Genomic DNA, 15,000 nt, shown 5'->3' on the forward strand with positions numbered 1-15,000 from the left:
ACCAAAACTCATCAGATTCTCTTGAAACGATCAACTGGGTGTTTTTGACACTTCTATTGTTTTTGACGCTTCTAGTGTGTCATGCTCAAATGTGAATCAGACAATGGTAACATCCTTGGGTGTTCAGAAACTATTGTAAATAAAGCTAGTGGGCCAGATGGCATGCCAACCTACATTTTCAATATGGCTTTCGAAAGCGAAGAAATTGTGAAACCCGACTTATAAGGACAATACACGATCTAGTTAGTGCAATGAATTCCAAGAAACAGGTTGATGCCTTCATATTAGATTTCTCTAACGCTTTTGATAGAGTATCTCATCAGAGGCTGCTCCATAAGCTAAGCCATTTTGGAATTCAGGGCAGCTTATTGTCCTGGATCCAAGTGTTTCTTACGAAGGGGACACATAAGGTAGCCTAAATAATAATAATAATAATAACAATAACAATAACAATAACAACAACAACAATAATAATAATAGTAATAAGAATGATAATAAAAAAAATAATAATAATAAAAAAAATTATATACTTATATAGCGCTATTTTCGGAAGAATGATCAGTAGCGCTTTACAATAATTCACTTGAAAACCTTATTCAAATGATATGGTGGTACAACTGAAACCAATTGAATAAAAATAAATCAATAAAATAAATTAATAAGTAAATAAGAAAAAGGTTCTAGCCTGCCCGAATAAGGTGGGTCTTCAGTTTTTGTTTAAAATTACGTAGTGATAGAATGTCACGCAACTCAGCCGGCAGGCTATTCGACAGACATGGTGCAGCAGCATAAAAAGACCTGGCACCAAGCATAGGAAGCATTTTCTCCTTAGGTGGCTCCAGTAAAAGACTACTATTTGATCTTAGATTATAAGAGGACTTAGGCTTAACAGTACTTAAATCACTAATATATGGTGGTGCAAGTCCGTGAATAGCCTTGGAGGGTGTTTTATTAAATCAGTGTTTTGTGACATCGGGAATTCCGCAAGGCATGGTTCTGCGGCCATTACTGTTCCTGATTTACATTAATGACCTACCTTTATGTATTTCATCAACAATGAGGTTTTTTGCAGGCGACTGTTTTCTATATCGTAGTATAAATAGTCCAGCTGATTGTGAAGTCGTACAGAAATATTTAGATGCTTTAGCTAAATGGGAAAGAGTCTGGCAAATGTTCTTTAGTGTTGAAAAAGGTCATACCATCTGTTTTTCTCCTAAGAAAGCTGATTTACATGCAACATATGTTCTTAATAATCATGTTTTGAGTAGAGTTCATCACCATTCTTACTTAGATGTTATACTTTCTGAAGATCTTACATGGTTCGAGCATATTGCACATAAAATATCAGGAGCCAAGCAGACTCTTGGCGTTATTAGGAGGAATTTTAGAAATGCTTCTGTAGCCTGTAAATCCAAGCTTTGTGCACCTTGTTGCCTCGTTCAAGATAGAATATTCTTTTGAATTTTAAGCTGAAGAACGAGGCATCAAGGGCTAATTTGAATAAAAACAAAAGAATATTTAAATGGCGGCCATTTTGGAATAAGGTGTATAATAGTCTGGTAAGACCTAAGGTAGAATATGCAAATTCTGCTTGGTATCCATATTTGCAAAAGACAGATCGTCTCGACATGATCCAACGTTCAGCAGCTAGGCTTTGTTTTAATAAATATAAAAAAAATCAGGAGTAGTAACTAATACGTTAAATAAATTGGAGTGGCCATCCCTTGAAGGTAGACGGATTCTCTCTCGATTGTCAATGTTTCATCGGATTGTCTATCGCACTGTTGATATCGAGAGGGATTTGTATCTTACTTCTTTACTTCGTTCTTCAAGGTGTGGAAACTCCAAAACGTTTTTAAGACTCAAGCTATAACCTTAGACGACAGCGCCATTTTAATATGCCGAAGCTTTGTACGAACAGAACAAGTAGTTTTTTATATATGCGATGTGGAAACAGTCCGGGCCGTAGTTTTATCCCACTTATATTCATACTTTGTAATTTAACATATTTTAACTTAAATACATTGTATGGAAATTTTAATATTATCTTTATTGACTTATTCTCACACTTAAATTATAATCAGAATGCAAACAACTTTTTTCCATGGTCAATTAATCAATGGAATAGACTTCCAGGGAATATTGTTAATGTTTAAGGCCGCTCTACTTGACCACCTCATTGAAGCTGGAAATTGGTTTTGAAATTATTTTATCATATAAATTGTTTAGTATTATTTTATTTGTATATAACTTTTCTTATTCAGATTAATATTAATTTTTATTAATATATATATGTATTAATTTATATTGATGCGATGCGTTTGATATGCTTTATCAATTAATGAAGTGAAGTAGAAGTTCTTGCTCTTTTTTTGCAAGACTGCTTGAGCATTTTTCATAGCGTAGAATGAAGTAGCTCTTCAGAGTCATTAGCAGTCATCCTACTAACTACGAAGCAAGATGGTCTTACGAGTTTTCCCGTAGTTTTCTTTTAAAAAGAAAGTTCGATTTGTTCGATTTGTACGAACAAAGTTCGTTCACTAGTGCTTCTCGAGTAACAATTCCAGCATACGAGCATGGCTAAATGACCCAAAGGCAGTATTAGATTCAGTAGTTTGATGTCCAATTGCCAAGCACCCGAAAGCCATTCATTCTTAACGAAGGTTTGACGGTTTCAAAATACACAAAAAGTAACGCTCACTGGTTCATCCTTATGTTACTGTTTAAAGAAATGCTGAAGCAGTTGAAGTCGCAGGGAGACAGTTCGAATACGAAGCATGGAGAGAATGAAGGTACAGTGAAGAATCGCATAATTCATGAGATGGATTGACAGACATTATTTGAACTGACTGGAAGTGAAAATGATCACTGGATTAAAAGGGGGACTTGCAAAGAAGCAAAGAAGACCTGAAAAAAATTCAGGTCTCAACGGGGGACTCGGACCTATGACTGTGTGATTGTGCTGCAATGCTCTACCATATCAGCCATCGGAGATACATGTCTATAGCATGAGCGCACAACGGACTCACTTCCAGATGGCTTGAGAGATCGGATGATCAGATAGAGCAGCGTAGGACAATCACATACTTATGGGTTCAAGTCTAGTCCAGGACTGGAATTTAATTTTAGGCTTCCTTTGCAACTGCCGAACTTACTGAATTGCGATGGTCATTCACACTTAAAGTCGTCACAACCCGAAGTTCATTTTATACAGATGACTCTCACATATTTCATTATCAGTTATAAGTACAGTCGACCTCAACACAACTAAAGTGTAAGTATCATTCTCAAGTATTGAACGATTGGAGAACAACGGCATTCTTTATTTTCAAGTAATGACTTTCTCTCTTTCAGATGCTTACGGGCCAGCGGCTGACTTTATCGACGTTATTCGAGAACTGTACAAAAGGCGTGAAGGATGGCTTGCGCCATTCCCGTGGTGTGAAGAGTTTCAATTCCATCTTGACAACATTTTTACCAGGCTTAAAATGGTCAGCAGGAAAAAAGAACGAGGGGTGAAGACTGACTCCATTGTCAACATGTTGGAAATCTTCAAACCGCATGAGGAATGTCCACAACCCAGAAAGCTTTTGATTGAAGGACAGCCAGGCGTGGGAAAGACAACCTATTGTAACAAGATTGCTTACGACTGGGCCAAGAACTGTAAAGCTGATGATTCATTTCCTGATGTCCAAGTATTGCTGTTGTTAAAATGTAAAGACATTAACTCTGAGTTACGAGAGGCTATTGATGACCAGCTTTTACCAAAAGACATGAAGAAAGAAGAAAGAGAGAAATTCTTCACCTTCGTTTGGGAACATCAGTCAAAAGTATTGCTGATACTTGACGGATTGGATGAGTTGCCAACCCATAAATTATCCGTCTACAAAGAAATCATTGAAGGAAGAGTGCTTTCAAAATGCTACTTAGTGGTTACAGCTCGGCATGAAGCTGGGATAAAAGTACGGGGATGCTGTGACACCCTGCTAGAGGTGGAAGGATTTACCAAAAACGATGCTGACGATTTTATCCGAAGATATTTCAAAACCGAGAGGCATTTGGCGCAAAAGCTCTTGGACAAGCTGCGCACAGACACAAGCCTTAGCGGAATAACTGCAAATCCGTTAAATACAGCCCTTCTTTGCCTCCTTTGCGAAGACTTCAAAGGAGATTTGCCGAAAGGTAGAACTGTGCTTTACCACGAAATAGTGCAATGTGTGCTGAGAAAGTATAGGAGAAAGAAAGAATTACCAGAAACGGACGAAGACCTAACACAATTATACCACACTGAATTGAAGCATCTTGGTTGTATAGCATTGAATGGCTTGCTCAACGATGAGATGTATTTCGATGACAGTGCATTCCAAAATGGTACCAGCAGCTTAATACCTGAATTGGGATTTCTGTCGGCTCAGCCTGGACGCAGCAAACGAAGACCGAACCTGTGCTATGGCTTCCTCCATAAGAGCTTTCAGGAGTTCTTCGCTGCATTTTATCTAAGTTGCCACCTTATCGATGAGGAAATTAATCCTGATGGCTTAGTTGCTGACACAAGATATCTAAAGGAGTTTCAACAGGTGCTTATGTTTACCTGTGGTATCTTGGCTCAGCAGTGCGATGCAAAAGCCATGGCACTTGTGACAAGTATAGCAAGTCAAATTAACCAATCAAATGGGAAGGAAAGTGATGACTACCTATGGACCGCATTGAATTGTATTAAGGAATGTGAAAAAGAACAGGGTACCTTTGGAAAAGAACTGGCGCGTTCTCTTGGTTCTCTTCTTGAAATTCAGCGTATTTCTTGTCAACAGCAGAGGGGTGGCAGTTGCGCTGCTATACTGGCTCACGCAATGGCAACAAACTCAACGGTGACACACTTGAATTTGTTTTCCTATGGAATGCGTGACTCGGGTGCTGCTGCACTGGCTAAAGCAGTGGAAATCAATTCAACACTGACAGAGTTGGGTTTGTGTTTCAATAGCATCTGTTTCTCAGGTGCTGCTGCACTGGCTAAAGCAGTGGAAATCAATTCAACACTGACAGAGTTGGATTTGTCTGGCAATAGAATCGGTAACTCAGGTGCTGCTGCAGTGGCTAAAGCAGTGAAAATCAATTCAACACTGACAGAGCTGCATTTGTCTGGCAATGGAATCGGTGACTCGGGTGCTGCTGCACTGGCTAAAGCAGTGGAAATCAATTCAACGCTGACACACTTGTATTTGCTTAGCAATAGAATCGGTGACTCAGGTGCTGCTGCACTGGCTAAAGCAGTGGAAATCAATTCAACACTGACAGAGTTGAATTTGCGTTACAATGAAATCGGTGACTCGGGTGCTGCTGCACTGGCTAAAGCAGTGGAAATCAATTCAACACTGACAGAGTTGAATTTGCGTTACAATGAAATCGGTGACTCAGGTGCTGCTGCACTGGCTAAAGCATTGGAAATCAATTCAACGCTGCCACACTTGAATTTGCCAAGGAGTAACACATCGTGGCAAGGCGTAACACGTCATCACAACGCGCCTACCTCAGCGTCGGATAATGTAACTCGCCGTCTCAAGGTGCAACTCAACGTAACAACGCGTCACTAGACGTCGCAAGGCGTAACTCAGCACCACAAGGCGTAACTCGCAGTCACAAGGCGTAACGTACAGTTGCAAGGCGTAACTCACCGTCACAAGGCGTAACTCACTGTCACAAGGCGTAACTCACTGTCACAAGGCGTAACTCACTGTCACAAGGCGTAACTCACCGTCACAAGGCATAACCCACCTTCACAAGGCGTAACTCACCGTTACAAGACGTAACTCACCGTCAGAAGGCGTAACTCACCATCACAAGACGTCACTCACCTTCACAAGACGTAACTCACCTCCACAAGACGTAACTCACCGTCAGAAGGCGTAACTCACCATCACAAGACGTCACTCACCTTCACAAGACGTAACTCACCGTCACAAGGCGTAACGCACCGTCCCAAGGTGTAACTTACCGCCACAAGGCGTAACTCACCATCACAACACGTAACTCATCGTCACAAGGCGTAACTCACCGTCACAAGAGGTAACTCACCGTCACAAGGTGTAACTCACCTTCACAAGACGTAACTCACCGTCACAAGGCGTAACGCACCGTCACAAGGCGTAACTCACTGTCACAAGGCGTAACTCACCGTCACAACGCGTAACTCACCGTCACAAGGTGTAACTCACCGCCACAAGGCGTAACTGACCATCACAAGACGTCACTCACGTTCACAAGACGAAACTCACCATCACAAGACGTCACTCACCGTCACAAGGCGTAACTCACCGTCACAAGGCGTAACTCACCGTCACAAGGCGTAACGCACCATCACAAGGCGTAAATCACCTTCACAAGACGTAACTCACCGTCACAAGGCGTAACGCACCGTCCCAAGGTGTAACTCACCGTCACGAGGCGTAACTCACCTTCACAAGAGTTAACTCACCGTCACAAGGCGTAACTCACCGTGACAAGGCGTAACTCACCTTCACAAGACGTAACTCACCTTCACAAGACGTCACTCACCGTCACAAGACGTCACTCACCTTCACAAGGCGTAACTCACCGTCACAAGGCGTAACGCACCGTCCCAATGTGTAACTTACCGCCACAAGGCGTAACTCACCATCACAAGGCGTAACTCACCTTCACAAGACGTAACTCACCGTCACAAGGCGTAACTCACTGTCACAAGGTGTAACTCACCGTCACGAGGCGTCACTCACCTTCACAAGACGTAACTCACCGTCACAAGGCGTAACTCACCGTCACAAGACGTAACTCACCGTCACAAGACGTCACTCACCTTCACAAGGCGTAACTCACCGTCACAAGGCGTAACGCACCGTCCCAATGTGTAACTTACCGCCACAAGGCGTAACTCACCATCACAAGGCGTAACTCACCTTCACAAGACGTAACTCACCGTCACAAGGCGTAACTCACTGTCACAAGGTGTAACTCACCGTCACGAGGCGTCACTCACCTTCACAAGACGTAACTCACCGTCACAAGGCGTAACTCACCGTCACAAGACGTAACTCACCGTCACAAGGCGTAACTCACCATCACAAGACGTCACTCACCTTCACAAGACGTAACTCACCGTCACAAGGCGAAACGCACCGTCCCAAGGTGTAACTTACCGCCACAAGGCGTAACTCACCTTCACAAGACGTAACTCACCGTCACAAGGCGTAACGCACTGTCACAAGACGTCACTTACCTTCACAAGACTTAACCCGCCGTCACAAGGCGTAACTCACCGCCACAAGGCGTAACGCACTGTCACAAGACGTCACTTACCTTCACAAGACTTAACCCGCCGCCACAAGGCGTAACTCACCATCACAAGGCGTAACTCACCTTCACAAGACGTAACTCACCGTCACAAGGCGTAACTCACTGTCACAAGGTGTAACTCACCGTCACGAGGCGTCACTCACCTTCACAAGACGTAACTCACCGTCACAAGGCGTAACTCACCGTCACAAGACGTAACTCACCGTCACAAGGCGTAACTCACCATCACAAGACGTCACTCACCGTCACAGGTCGTCACTCACCTTCACAAGCCGTCAATCACCGTCACAAGGCTTAACTCCCCTTCATAAGGCGTAACCTAGCGTCACAAGGTTTACAAGGCTTAACTCACCTCCGCAAGACGTAACTCACCCTCACCTTGACAAGGCAAAAAACAGAGGTAATAAGGGGTTTATAGTCTGCCGACTTGTATTTCTGACAATTTTTTGGCCAAACGTAACGTCTGGTTGGCAAAACAGACGACTTTTGTTGTATTTTCGACTGTATGAACATGGTCTCTTGTCTCTTTGTAATACTGTTCATGTTCATTGTATGTTTCTTTTTTCACTCTTCTTGTAATGGATATTTTCGTGTGACTTTGAAATAGAAACTGAAATTAAAACTAGTCATTTCGCTTCATGTAATAACCTTGGGCCTAAGCTGTTAACTTTTGAATTTTTCCATGAACAAGATACAGACGAAGGAATAATTTATTGGTCTCCATTTATAAAAATGGTCTATTAGACCACCAGCATTTTTAAAGTAGTTTCCCCCCGCTTGCATTGAGAAAACTCGAGGCAAAACAGATTAAACAATGGAGAAACTACCTTCTTTACGCTAATTATGCAACCAGCAACTTAGACGGGAGATATAGACCCCACTCTGTCTTGGTCAAACCATGTAGCCAATGTTAGGAAGCGCATTGGTGTTCTCGCCCGCGTCAAAAAATCCTTGCCAATTAAATATCGCATAATTTTAAAAAACTTAACTAGTGAGCAGCACTCTGCGAACTGTATCTGTAATCTTGTTTATTCTCCGAAACGTTTCGTCCAGCTAATATAGAGTTCTTTAGGGAGTTTTACAATAATGCATTAAACGCGTGTAGTTATGCCATATCTGATGGCAAAAATGACGGCCACAAACATGAAGGTTTGACCTGATTTTCGAAAGGGAGGAAGCTGTGAAATATTAGTGCAAGGCGTGAGAAATAATATATTTTTTCAGGAGAGAACTCCAGCCTTATTTTGTAAACTTGGATGGCTACTAATTAATCACATCGGCATTGAAAGAGGACTGAATCTTTTTAAAAGAAATCCTGGATGGACGTGCCCCGGACTGCCTTTTAGATAACCTGTAATCCTTGAAATATTGTGAGTCACATGATACTAGATCTTGGATGCCTTATCGCCTCCCGATCCCGCAAACCAATAACAGAAAAGGAATGTCCTTCTTTAATGCTCCTCAATTGTGGAATAGCATAAGTGATACCTAAAGAAGTTCAAAAGAAGCTAATTTGAGTACATCATGCACGCCTGACACTTTTAAAATAGACATACTGTTTTCTTTTTTCATTTCTTAATTAACTCAAGTGCATTTTTTTTATAACTTGGCATTTTCAGTAATTTAACTTTTATCATTTTTTCATTCTAGTATCTTATTGTGCAACATTCAAACGTTTGGACAGTTAGTCATTTTGTAAATTAGTTTCATAGGGCCACACCCTATTGACATAAAGTGTCATCAACACGTGTTAGTGGTAAGCCCTTTCCACGCCAATATTTTTTGTGTGAATTTTCAAACTTCCTCATGAATCCGAAATCGCCCTATTTCTCTCGAGAGTCCGGAAAACAATTCTTTTCGAGCGCCCATAATCCCTGTGTATCACTGAGAGGTTTTGAGCAACCAAACTTCGCAATCATTTCACTCTTACTTGATCTTGAACACTTACCGCTTTTTCACAACCGGCTTTTCTGGTCTGGGACCCATTTCATGAAAGTCCTGCAACCTTGTGATCTGCTTGTTTTGAAAATAGAATTTGGATCTTTTGACATGGTTTTAAAATAAAAATAAGATGATTGCTAAGTTTGACTACTTAACTGAACTTACCGTTGGGAATTAAGATAAAATCGACGAGGCACCCGAAAAAGGCCCGTAAATCTTCTGAACTAGTTTTTGGCCTGTTTCTCGAAAGTCTCGAATTGTACGCCCGAAAAACTATTTGTGAAGGCGCGATCCGTTTATCTTGAATGTGGCCTAATTATACATATATGTAGTTTTAAGATTTTAAAAAGCAAATAAAGTGACTGACTTTGGGGAGTTAAAACTCTCCGTTTTTAAAATACAGTTGGGACTTTCAAAGAACAGGTCTTTGGAAAGTTGGAAGATTAAAGAATCCCGAAACTTTTTCGGTCTCGAAAAGCCATTTGTGTAAGTGCGATCCACTTGTTTTAAAAAGCTGATTTTTAGCATGTTTTCAAGATAAGAAAAAGAAAAAAAAGAAAATATACAAACCCTTCTAAAATTATCACGACAAATTGCCGCGAAATTAGAAGCAACATGAGTAGATTTACTATTTGAATTTACGGACGTCATACCTCCCTTAATAACCTTATTTTTTGTTGAGTAATTGATATCAATAAAACTATTTAAAGCAGTAACAAAATATGGAAATATATCTCTTTTTGGCTGTGGTTCAGGGGTTCAAAGTCGGCCAAAATCGCATACATTTACTGTAAACTTAGCCGTGTTTGCCCCCCAGCCAAGATGGCGGTCAAAAACCGTAACATGTACTAATGGCTGGTCATGTGCAGTAACGTCTAGTGACGAGTAGTGACTGCTAGTAACGTGTAATGACGGTTAGTTATGTGTAGTAACGTCTAGTGACGATTAGTGACTTCTAGTAACGTGTAGTAAAGGCTGATGATGTGTAGTAACGTCTGGTGACGAGTAGTGACTGCTAGTAACGTGCACTAACGGGTAGTGATGTGCAGTAACGTCTAGTGACGAGTAGTGACTGCTAGTAACGTGTAGTAACGGCTGGTGATGTGTAGTAACGTCTAGTGACGAGTAGTGACTGCTAGTAACGTGTAATGACGGGTAGTTATGTGTAGTAACGTAGGTCGACGTACAGTAATGCCTAACAACATTGGATGACAGCTAGTGACGATTAATCATGTGAGATTATATAAAGTTTCTAGTAGTAATGGGTAGTGTTGGCAGGTTACGTTTAGTATGTATTGCATAAGGAATTTTAGTGGGATTTTTTCTTTAGTGTACTTGGATACGGAATTAAAACCCACTTTCTAGTAACCAGGTTGCGCGCGGTCAGGAAACTCCATGAAGCCACCTTAAGGCGGGGGTACAGCTGAAAGCCGTAAATATCTCGTTCTCAAGCAATACAAAAATCAACACAAATCAATGGTTTGGGTTGTTTTGTAAATTGTTTTGGTGATTTTTAGGTATATTTGAGAGGAGATAGTTTTTCTCAAAAGAGTAGTAAAATTTGGAGAAATAAGGAATAGTTCAGATTTGATGGAGTTTAAAAATTAGAATTTGAAGTTAAACATTGATATGTGGAAACCCAAACAGTCCCCTACCAACCTGGTGTGCTCTTGGGTTGGGGGGGGGGGGGGGGGTGGGGGTGGAGTAACTGTCTGTTGGTGTTCCAAAACTAATTTCTTTCTTTTATGCCTTCTTTAAACCTCTTAAAATGACATTCAAATTCACGAGTACCACACCTTAAGCTCCCTAATAGCAGAGGTCAGGCGCACGAGGCGCGCTAGTAGAGCACCATGGGCAACATTTTTTGGGAAATCTATCCATCTGAGGAATTTTGGTTATGACGTCACGTACACCCGTCGAGGTGGAGGTGGGGAGGCAGGACAGCCTTTGGGGACGGGAGTGTTCGGGCAATTTTTCTTGGCGGGAACTCTTTTGGCAGCGTTGCATTTCGCAAGCAGCGTTTTTCTGACGGGAAATCATATTATTGAAGAGCAACTGGATAAAGATTTCAACTGAAGCTATGATCTTCGCAGTTATGAACGCAATTTTTACAATTGCGTAGAGAAGCCTGAAAAATTCAGGATTTCAACGGGGTTTGAACCCGTGACCTCGCGATTCTGGTGCGACGCTCTAACCAACTGAGCTATGAAGCAACTGACGTTGGGAGCTGGTCATTTGTGGGTTCCAATGGTCCCGTGAGGAATGAATCAATGATGAAAGGGTATATGAAATTCATATGCAGTTCATGTATGATTTATTTCATATACCATTTCATCATTGATTCATTCCTCACGGAACCATTGGAACCCACAAATGACCAGCTCCCAACGTCAGTTGCTTCATAGCTCAGTTGGTTAGAGCGTCGCACCAGAATCGCGAAGTCACGGGTTCAAACCCCGTTGAAGTCCTGAATTTTTCAGGCTTCTCTACGCAATTGTAAAAATTGGGGAAGACTTTCATATACTGGACCAAAATGGCGGAAGACAAAACAACCATTGTTATTCTGATTAGGCCTTGTTGATTAGGTATTGTTATGTTAGCTTTGTTCTTTTGTTTTATGGACGTTAATTATTCAGGGTACGGTATATGACAGATAAGCCAAAAATTGCGTTCATAACTGCGAAGATCATAGCTTCACTTGATTTCATATCCGCAGCTCATGTATGTTTTCCCTTTTAACCGATCTTCATACAACCACACTTACATTGCTAAGTATTTTTTGTCTATTAGAGATGATTGGTATAAAAATGTGGGAGACAACCCTGTCCTGGCACGCAAAATGTTCTCTTCCGGTTGCCGTCCGCGTCTCAAAAACGCGCTTGCTTAAGCTCCCTGATTTCACGTTGTTGTTTAGTGGTGTATGGCAAAGAAGTTCCCTGAAATGCGTGCCGCACGTGCAGCACCATGATTTTTTCCTTTGCTTCGGGGTGTTGTTGTTGCCGTAGCCGTCGTCGTTGTTTAAGCACGCTGCAAAACGTGAGGAAAAAGCTAAGCAAACTGCTTCACGAGGCGGTTTGCTGAGCTCAGTCTTTCCTCACCGTGTGCGGCGGGCTTTAAACTACCAAAGATCCCTAACTTAAGTCAGCCATGGACTCCAAAATTCTAAAGGTATTTCCGAGTCCTTCTAAGAAAATATGTATCTCTTCCTATGATGCTTTATTTGCGCCACGCTGTATATAAAAAAAATCCCCAATTTTTCTTAAAGAAGCTTCTTTAGAAAGAACCATGACTTAAATATCAGGTTGAATTTTACGCAGGGAAACAAAATTGTGTTCTCGTCGTTTACACTTTTGTGGAGACAAGGCGTGGGTGGGGCCAAAAAAAGCCGGCCTACTTGGTCCTCCCACCTTCGTGTAAAATCAGCTTACACTTAAGCCGTCCCTGATGTAATCACGATCCGGAATCGTACGCCTCCGACTCTTCATCGATCGTATGCAATCGATTTCTCGTGTGCCGCCGTCGTTTGTCGTCATCGCTGTCATTGTCCTCGAAAAGTGGATTAAACGTCACATATACTTTGAACCTCGCTTTCATAAAATTCCTTAACCGAAGTAAAATCGCACGCCTGGAGGGTCTGGGTACAGCTGGCAGAGAATCCGGGACCTTGCCTTTTTACGTGCGCAGCGAAAGAGATCCAAGCCTCGATTTCACTAAGATCGTTGAACATCGAAGACGTTTGTTGGCTCTCAGAAATGTTTTCCTCATTCATTCTTCGCTTCGGTCTTTGACTTCGTCGCGTAAGAATTTTTGTTCGCATCTTCACTCTGGGGTTGGATTCTGTTTTCGCTGTGCTCTCATACCCAAACTCCATTCCTCCATGAAAAGAATGCACTTTGGACGAATTTGCGGGTTCATTTGTCTTAGTGAGCGGGTTATGTTTTGGTACAGTCCCCTGATATTCGGGTTCTTTATTTTTAAAGCGTGCATACTTCCTGTGAAAAATTTCTCCAAGAGTCTTGAGTCTGGCCGTCGCTTCTCTTCGTGTTTGCCACATTTCAGAAATAAAATCCGGCTCTGTATATGAGTCAAACTTTTCGCTTCTCAATCGCATCTTTGTGGACTTCGATTCACGAGAATCTTCATCGATCTTGATGAAATCACTCGATGAATAATCTGCCAATGAGAAGCATCTTTCAGTATTTTCTGGTTTCTTTGTTGACGCGTGGCATTGGAAGGGTGGCGACACGATATACGTCGTCGTCAAAGCAATGTTAGCTGATGCTTTTCCTACAACGTAAAATAAAACACAGTTACCCAGCTCTGTTAGTTATTCGATACAAAACTCTCGAGGCGAGAACAATTGTCAATCTTTAGTTCTTTGTGATCAAAGTATTGCTTTGAACGGTGCAATGTACTTTAATTTCTGATTAAGGTGATTCCCTTGTTTTAAACCGTACATCTCATACTGTGCATAACCTTGCGTCTTCGAAGATGGCTGCCTTTCTCGCCGGTTATGCATCTGAAGAGAGACAACAAAGGCCCCTTTTGCTGTTCAAAAGCTTTTAGGAGCAATCATGATAATTCTTCTCGGTTAAGAAGTTGTTGTTTTGAAACTCGCCCCAGTCCTTTTGCGGAAAATGATCATTTTGAAGCCGAAATCTCCCATTTGCCGTCCATTGGTCGTCGTGTTGTGAAGAAACGAGCTCGGAGACCCCTCCCCCCCCCCCCCCCCCAATTTTAATGGTTTTATTTACACGTAATTGGTATGCGGAAACATCCTTTAAGGAGAAAAATAGTTGGAAAGTAGAAGTTGTAGTACTTACATACAAATGACGTGAAACTGCATTTGGAGCCAGACACTGAGTGCAAGGTGACGACTGTAGTGGTCCGATTTGCTTACATTTATTTGCAAGATTGATCAATTTGAAATCACGTTACTAAAAGATTACATCCCAGAAGAACAAGTAGGCTCAAGTTTTCAGTAATATTCAGTAGCTTTTGCTATATAACAACAATTTTTCCGGTTGATCAAGTTTCGAACGCTTCTCGCGTAATTCGGTAAAAAGCACTTAGAATAAAGGTCATACAGCGCGAAAACAAGCGCGGTGACCCCATCTTTTTATTGCATTTTTCAATGTCCTGTGTATGAATATCAATTGCGCCAAGTTGTCGGTCATTTTCAAGGGAATTACCTTAAATCCTTAGTTCGAGAAAGTTCGTGTTTTAACAGAAAAGAAGAAAGAGCTCGTAAGAGAATCTCCCGTGATTCAGCATATACTGTTACGACTTTGAAAAAGTTGGTCAAATGAGATTTTAATTTTGTTTGGTAAGAACGTCGCCAGCATTTCAGTTCAGTTCAGCCGTATTTTTGCCACAATTCTCAATATTTATCAATAACAATATTACGATACTTCTTCAAGGAAATTTAGTCAGTGGCGAGCAAGCAAACCACGGGCCGGTTCCTTAAGGGTGTAATAACTCTTTTCCAGGGAGAAATGTGCCTGGAATAACGCTGCATGGAATAGAGCTTTTACACCTTTCAGGAACCCGGCCCCAGAAGGCTAATCACCTCTTTTAGTTGGTGTGAACGCGGTTTAAGCACTTCCTTTGTTGATGGCAAGATGGAATATTTAGCTTTAATTGGCACGTGCAACCTGTGCATAAACATAGTACTCTAGATTTGTGTTCGACGGTCTGAATAAAACCGAAGGCAAATCATTCAAGTCAATT

General features: G+C 41.6%; 1 protein-coding gene across 2 annotated transcripts in view; it reads left to right on the forward strand.

The window, feature by feature from the left end:
- LOC137997809 (NLR family CARD domain-containing protein 3-like) overlaps window positions 1–15,000 on the forward strand; it is a 203,030-nt gene that overhangs the window by 12,036 nt on the left and 175,994 nt on the right. The window contains exons 7-8 of one of the 2 annotated variants that reach the window (XM_068844071.1): window positions 2,730–2,792; window positions 3,355–9,928. The exons of the other annotated variant lie outside the window; for it this stretch is intronic. Of the exons in view, the coding sequence (XP_068700172.1) occupies window positions 2,730–2,792; window positions 3,355–5,591 (2,300 nt within the window). The 3' untranslated portion in view covers window positions 5,592–9,928. Of the gene's footprint in view, window positions 1–2,729; window positions 2,793–3,354; window positions 9,929–15,000 lie in introns of those variants that run through there. 2 annotated transcript variants of the gene reach the window in all.

Source organism: Montipora foliosa, chromosome 3, assembly GCF_036669935.1.
Source record: "Montipora foliosa isolate CH-2021 chromosome 3, ASM3666993v2, whole genome shotgun sequence".
Classification (NCBI taxonomy): Eukaryota; Metazoa; Cnidaria; class Anthozoa; order Scleractinia; family Acroporidae; genus Montipora; species Montipora foliosa.